The sequence below is a fragment of the Aedes albopictus genome, chromosome 1 (genome assembly GCF_035046485.1).
Source record: "Aedes albopictus strain Foshan chromosome 1, AalbF5, whole genome shotgun sequence".
NCBI lineage: Eukaryota > Metazoa > Arthropoda > Insecta > Diptera > Culicidae > Aedes > Aedes albopictus.
In genome coordinates, this window is record NC_085136.1 from 244,025,923 (window position 1) to 244,033,751 (window position 7,829).

At 42.6% G+C, this 7,829-nt stretch overlaps 1 protein-coding gene across 3 annotated transcripts; it reads left to right on the forward strand.

Moving 5' to 3' along the window:
* The first annotated feature begins 2,021 nt into the window (after positions 1–2,021).
* Positions 2,022–3,922, forward strand: LOC109623010 (uncharacterized). 3 transcript variants are annotated; one of them, XM_062848820.1, is made up of 4 exons: positions 2,027–2,049; positions 2,110–2,171; positions 2,225–2,301; positions 2,360–3,922. In XM_062848820.1, exon 4 carries the CDS (start codon positions 2,467–2,469, stop codon positions 3,325–3,327), a length of 861 nt encoding a protein of 286 aa, XP_062704804.1. In that variant the 5' UTR covers positions 2,027–2,049; positions 2,110–2,171; positions 2,225–2,301; positions 2,360–2,466; the 3' UTR covers positions 3,328–3,922. The 3 variants fall into 3 exon arrangements, with proteins under 3 accessions (XP_062704806.1, XP_062704808.1, XP_062704804.1); XM_062848822.1 differs by having other exon boundaries at positions 2,022–2,171; positions 2,225–3,922; XM_062848824.1 differs by having other exon boundaries at positions 2,022–2,171; positions 2,228–3,922.
* The last annotated feature ends 3,907 nt before the right edge of the window (positions 3,923–7,829 follow it).

Sequence of the window (7,829 nt, forward strand, 5' to 3'; positions counted from 1 at the left end):
CCACCGAGCGCGTATCCATGGCAACGACGAGTGACGACTGTGTGCATGCGTGGCATCGACGGTTGGGCCACAGAGACTGTGAAGATAATCAGAGCTGTTTGAAGATGCTGGACGCTGAAAAGTTCAGTAATCGTACGAAACATATTTCGACCAAATTCCATTACGCCAAGGACTTGAAGACGAAAGGTGTTGTTCAGTACGAGTACTGTCCAGGCGAAACTATGGCAGCCGACCTTCTGACAAAGCCAATAGCGAGGCTACGTTTGGGGGTACTTCGACAGCAGTGTGGTCTACAGCAGCAGCGTTGAGGAGGAGTGTGGAGTAAATGCAACGCAGCATGCCATCGACTATCGAAGCAGTCCATGCTTTTGAATTTTTCAATTTGAATTTTTAGTTTGTATTCTGAAACCTAGCAATAAAGAGCCGATGCACACGAGCGTTAATTGACGCCGCGTGAATTCACGCTGCGTCGCCGCAGCGTTCCTGTGGGGCATGCGTTGACATTGCGTGCCGCACACGGTGCGGCGCGGTTGCGGTGCGGTAGCGTTGCGTTCTCGTGTGCATCACCCCATTTGATTGTGTGTAACTCAGGACGCACTTGCGTGCACGCTGCGTGGACGCGCCGCTCGTGTGCATCGGCTCAAAGACGTTATTTGTAAATTGTTAAGTTGATTTCTTTTCAAGTCCAGTCCGATTCGCTCCCCAAATTCCGCCAATAAAAAATATACTTGAGAGTAGGTAAATTCAACCCAAGACCCCCCTCATTCAACCCAAATTTGAGTATACCTACATTTACTCAAAATTGGCTTATTGGGCTCAAGGACCCCCATTGGGTAGACGCATCTCTGTTTGTTTTTGACAACATCGGCGGGGGAAAGAGGGAAAACAACCTAATTTTGGGTAACTAGTTTATTCGATATACTCAGCTTTGAGTAAAATCGACCCAAAAATTAGGTAGTTTGATTTCTCCGTGTGAGTTTCTAGCACAGTACTCAAATTTGAGTGAATACAGCCTAGTCAAAATTTCGGTTGGGTAGAGAAAACTTAAAATTAGGTATTTTTTTCACATGGAAGCAAGCGGGAACAACCCAACAAAAACATCGATTCCATCAACTCAAAATTGGCTTGACGCACGCAACCCCGAAGTTGGGTGGAAAGAACTCACTTTTGGGTAGTTTCATCTCTCCGTGTATATAATATATTATAGAGACACCCCAATAAAAAATACAGTAGAAAAACCGAACGTTGTATTGTAACAGTACTATTTAGAACCATATTTTTACAATAGACACCACTGTAAAAATAAAAATACAAAAACAATAAGATGTGATGTAGACACCATACAGTGAATTGTAAATAAGTTTTTTACAATATACAATACGGGTTGTTAAGTATCGTAACAATATAAAAAAATATTTTTCTTCATATATATTTTTTACAAAAACATATATATTATTTTAAATGAATTGTTGTAAATACTGATACGTGGGTTTTAATATACCGTACATTCTATGGTACACGTATGGTTTCAAACAATAAAATGTACATTAAATATATTGTTTTTAATTGTAATTTCACTACTGATTATAAATTTAATCATGGTTTTGGAATGATTCTCTTTTGTTATGTTGTATTGTTTTACATTACATAAACCATATAATGTTATATTATCTTGTCATTTTCCTCCTGTTAATGGTATCTTAGGCTTACTAGCTGTTGCCAACGCTGGCAGCACTGATAATTTGAATACCGAATCGATCCGAGACACCCCCCGATCGCTCTCGGCGCGCAATAATTGACATCAATTTGACATCAATCTCGCGTAGTTCGATGCGTACCGAATGTCAGTGTGGCGTATCGAATAGTGGTTTCGCAGCGCGGCGTCACGAACACTAATGCAAATCTAGAGAAGATAGAGAAGTGATATCGCAAGTCATCTACGTAGCAGCAGCTGTATAGGATTGACTCGGTTGTAATTATTATTGCAAATTTGTCTAAAGTTGTCACAAAGTTGTATCGAATTTGAAATTAGTTTCTTGCTCTACCGAGGTATGAATTATAAGATTCGGTGAAAACCAGACCAGTTACCAATATATATTCCAAGAATAGGTTACCGTAGGATACGATTCATCTGAACGTCTAGGCTCGCGAAAGAATTGGATTCGTTGACTGTAAGTTCTCGATATCTCCACCTAAAACCAAGAACATAAATTCTATGATTTAGCAGGTATTCCTTTAGTCTTGCTGAAGAAAGTTTGAATTAAATATCGTTGGGGAAGATATCACCAAGGAGACCGGTTTGTAAGTTGCCATTAGTTAAGTAAAACTGCCTTTTGTTATTAATAAACGTTTTTCTCAGCTTAAAGAACTCGGCACAGGAACATCATCGTCTTCTGCGCGGTGTGCCAGGAGTGGTATCACTACCAGTGCGTCGGAGTGACATCAGCGGTAGCAAACGAGAGCTGGATGTGCGCACGTTGTTCGGCTTTGCCATCGTCCACTTGGATAGGCGAGCTATTTGGAAGCGATCCTGTATTCCCAGCTACCATCATCAACGTTCCATCACCTAGGGCCACCGAATCTCTGTCGGTAGTTGCTTCAACTTCCTCCGTGGTATCGCACGGGACAAACTCTGGACTACCGCTAGTCACATCGGCGGCATTCTCAACTGTATCGTCGACTGCACCTCCTGGATTAGTGCCGCCTGCCGTCGTTGGGCCCTCCGGATGGGTACGTGCAACGACGACTACAGCTACTACGGCGAACTATGGACAGCCTCTACTGACGGAACAGGCGAGAGCAAGCCTGCAATGGGTCCAAGATCATCGAGCTCTCCTGGAGCAACAATTGGAAGAAAGTCATAGGAAGGAACTGGAGAGGAAGAAGGCACTGCTGGGACAACTAACGAATAACGCCTTGCAAAGTGTCATCAGCGGGGCGGCGTCAAACAGCTTCAACGAGCAGCCCGCCGCGGTCGGCGGGTTCGACAGTGTCGGAGGCTGGCTGGGAAGGATGATCGGCGAGATGGAAAATCTGTCAGTCACACCAGCGAGCGCGGGGCCACATGTGACAGCATCCGCTACACCCGTACTCAACAATTCTACACCGACGACTACTGGTCATGGTAGCCAGTATGTATTCGAACCGTCTCTTTCATCACTGCTACTTGGAGTACCTAGTAGTATGTCGAAGGTTCCCACAGGTTCGGTGTCTGAAGGTCAGTACAGTACTATGCCATCTATTCCTCTGTATGGGTACCCGTCACCTGGAAGGGATTATTCTCGTCAAATCAGTAGCTTCCCGTTCCGCAGTCAGGTGTGTCTTTAATAGGTTCGGGGAATGCCAATTTGACTAACGTTGTAACGGCCTGCCCGACGGTTCCAACAGCGTCAATTCCGCAGGCACCAATTTACAGTGGGTTACCAGTGAATGCAAGTGCACCCGGAATACATCCGAATCCTATCGCATCGCAATCTCCCATGGGCGAGTATTATCCGGTGAATTCGCCCCAAGCATTCCAGTTACAGTACCTAGGGGGTCCAACGCAGCAGCAGTTGTTGGCGAGACAAGTTATGCCGAGAGATCTCCCGCCGTTCCGAGGGGATCCTGAGGATTGGCCGCTATTTATCTGTGCATACACCAATTCGACGGCCGCATGCGGGTACACCAACGTGGACAATTTGGCTCGGCTTCAACGAGCGCTGCAAGGTAAAGCATTCGATGCAGTGAAAAGTCGTTTGCTCCTACCAGCGTGCGTCCCACAAGTCATGTCCACTCTGTACATGTTGTACGGAAGACCGGAACTGATCATCCAAACATTATTGGACAAAGTTCGCGAGACTCCTGCACCAAAGGCGGACAGATTGGAAACGCTGATTACTTTCGGCATGGCGGTTCAAAACCTGTGTGACCATATTGAGGCAACTGGGCAAATGGCACATCTGTGTAACCCAGTTCTTTTGCGGGAACTAGTGGACAAGATTCCCGCTCAGCAACGCCTAAACTGGGCGCTGTACAAACAACAGTTTGCTACGGCCGATCTACGTACCTTCGCTGGATTCATGTCCATGCTAGTGGCAGCAGCCTCGGACGTCACAGTTGTAGTGTCCGCACTACTATCACAAAGAACAGACATCCAGGCTAGAACAAATTTCATTCGGAAAGTTGTGTAAGGATTTGAATCTTTACTTGAGTAAGGTTGCAAACCAATACACGATGACAACACTAACGCCACCAAACACCATATTGCCACAGTCAGTGGTGAATTGAAACATTTCAAGTGGTGAATTAAATTAGTATGGGAAATTAACCGATTGCAGCGCCACGCTATTGCCACTTGTGTTGTCGATTTCAAATGGCCGTTAAATTCCTTACACAGTTTCGGAACTGGACTTGGATGTCTGTTCTCTGTGCTACTATTATTATGAATATTGTGTGCTCTAAGATTTATAGTGCTTGCTGTCACCTACTCGTAGTGGATATAGATGTAAATAAAGAAGTCAGTTCTATTCAGACCAACGTCGAGTGTAAACGTCTCTCTGTGATGCATGCGAAAGCCACCTTCCGATACTACATTTGGCTTCGAGGATGATTTTTTTTTGGCTTTGTGATGCAATCGTACCGACTTGTTTATTAATTTCGCGTTGCAATAGAGGATAGTCGATGAAAGGACGAATGAATGCAGGCGGTCGAGTGTTCAGTTCAGCGGTTGTGATTTTGTGAAATTGCAAAGCAACAATGGCGGTGTTTATGGGAGAGTAGAGAACACGCGAGCAATCATGGCAAGAAACAGTGCAAGAAAAACGATGAGAGAGTGATGTGTGTGCGAGGCTGCTCAGCTTGTTTACCGTCAGCTGCGATCGATTTGGTTGGTGTGCAAGGATGCTGTTCCGGCTGCTGCTGCTAGTGATGATGATGATAGTAATTGTTTTGGTTATGATTGCTTTGTGATCTAGTGGGCGGAAAAGGATGAAGAAATATTATTTTGGGTTTCATAGATGGGGGAGTGAGGGCAGGCATGGGACACTGCATTGTTTTGATTTAGTATGGGGTTTTGATGTTTTTTGGCCTTGTTGTTTGCATAATATCTGTAAGACTGAAGAAGAGAATTTCATGCAGTTCCCTATATACGGATAGCGATTGCTGTGTGCACGATGAGGCGAGGGTATCCAAAATTTACGCTTCATGCCCTTTTTTGGTTTGTATTGAAAGTGTTTCCCAATGCGTTGTGCATTGCGGAATATATTTGTTTGTGGAATGGATGATTTAAACTAACTTTTCGGGCACTTGCCGCGCCAAAAGAAAATAGGCACAATAATTGGATACATCAGGCGAAGTATTGAGTCAACGACCAACTGTAAGTAAATATTTTGTTGATAATAATTACGAATGAAGTCACGTTACTTGAAGGTATATGCGTTTGTTTTATTAATAGAGGTTTATGTTGAGTTGCGTTTGATTTATTTTTTGAGAAGTGGTGTGTGAAGGGGGTACAAAATGTTGCACACTATTGCAACAGTAGTTCACATTTCTAATTTTATACCAGGTACCAGGTTCACTACTTGAGTGCATTGGAGACAGACATGTGAATGGATGCAGTGAAATGGGTCGAACACCGGATTCACTGCTGATGAAAAAGTTGATGATTCTAGATTGGTTGATTAAAACAAGTGAAATGGGTTGTATACACTCTGAAATGATTTAAATCACTGAGTGTTTAAAAACAATACAATTTTATCTTACATGAAGTTTACACTCATCCCAGTTTAACATGTATACTACGAAGGCCTAAAAACTTAAACTTATCTAGAATGGTCCGAGAATATTGTTTCCAATGTATAGATTGAACTGTGGTGACAAAAAGAGATTAAGTGTTTACGTTGCAGGTTTTCTCCGAAAACATTATCTTCCTACTGTTCCATTTTTACTGGAAAATTGTATCGTGGTGATTTCAACTATTCAAATAGAGCTGACGGTCATCAGGTCCGACCCGCCGGAAGAAATAACAAGCGGTAAGCAATCGCTGCAATTTACCACAGGTTAGAATTGAAATAAATTTACGATGCAGGATCCGAGGTAGGAGGGCCCACCGACCAAACATGTTCCGGTTCAATGGATTGGTTCCGCAGCCGCAACTGTTAATGACGATGGCCCCAGGAATGATTATCATGATGGACGGTTCATCCTTGATCGGAATACAGACGTTTTCCGTTGTGGCCGCTCAGCAGATAAATTCAGGTGTGGAACTGTTTCAGGAAAATCTGGAGATGTTTCCGCCTGCTATCGGGGTAAACAGAGTACCGGAATCTTCTCAATAGAATCGAACCAAGCGCTACTTTCGAACAACTTCACGTCGATTACGCACGATCGGAACAGCCAGTACAGCTACGAATGTCGTGATTATTATGATTATGTGATGTAACTATTTCGGTGAATAATAAAATGATAATTATTTTTGTTTTTTCCTACAAAGTGTTTCAATTTCTAACAGCATCGAAAAATCAAAACAAAGTTATTTCGTATGAATGAAACCAAGTTATACTAGGCCTAGATTAATCCAACATATACTAGGTTATACGTATATCGAAGTTAAACGGAGCCAGTATAACCAGCACATATACCACACTTAGGGTCAACCAGGCGAAATCGATTTAGTGTGGGATTTATACCACCGACGAACCGACATGCCAGCTAGTGCAAAGGTTCATGAAATTCTCGTCCGAAATTTTAAAATAAAAACCGTTGAAAACTAGCGCCATCTGTTGATTTTGGTTCAGAACTATTTTAGCCGAAATATTTCGAACACTCTTAAATAACGCAACCCATAGGTGTGCTGGAATCAACAGATTCTTCAAACATTGGATAATGCTGTTTATTTTATAATATGTAATTACCAAAAGTTCTCATGATAAACTAAGAAAAGATAGATTCACGAACTATGTTCAAAACAATTTTTTTTAGGAGCGTAAAAGACTCAATAATCTTACAGAATTTCATACTTTGATTGGTTTAAACGAAGAGTGTTTGTTTGTATTCCGCGGCGTCGCCGTCGTCGGTGGTCATGCGTTCGTCATACTGCAGCCACTCTGTTGATTTTACCAGAACACAATTTCATATCTTAATTTTTAGAAAGCACAATTTATTAATAGGCCTAATTCATATAAGTCCTATTGATTTCTGGGAGATTTTCTTTTTTCACATAAAAGTTGAAACAGCAGTCAGCCCATTCAGCGTCACTAAAACGGCAGCAGGAGCAGCATCATCGTCGCGACGCTTGCATAATCCGATGGGAATGTACCGTGCAGATGGTAACAGCCACCACTGTTTGGATTTATTTTCAGGCTGGAACATTTAATATAACATTCTTAATTGCTTCCTAAAATTCTTAAGCATCCCGTAATTGCCGTAATACTCCATTCTGAGGCAAAGCGAAGCTACAGATTGACAATACTGGCAATCACGTGTTTTTGTTTACACAGCGTTCGATCGAGACGCCGCGACGCCGGCTGTATAAATGTCATGACGGGCTAAACGTCACTTTCAATTTGACACTAGCGATCACTGCAATTTGAATTTACCGTGTAATGGTTTCGGTCAAGTCTCGGAATCGAGTGGCACGTCGGTTTAGTCGGTGTTTATACTATTTATGCCTTGTTCAGACTACGATTGAATAACATGTTATTCGGTACGTGATATTCACGAGTAACATAATCGTTCACACTGGCAGGTAAGTGATATTGCTTGACAGGTGATATTCAGATAGATTCAGATGTAAACATGTTTACAATTCTTCGTCTTTTTCATTTCTATTTTGTTTTATTCTACGATTT

Bases quoted from the DNA above. Each gene is read 5' to 3' on its own strand.
- LOC109623010 (XM_062848822.1), top strand. From the start codon at position 2,467: ATGTGCGCACGTTGTTCGGCTTTGCCATCGTCCACTTGGATAGGCGAG.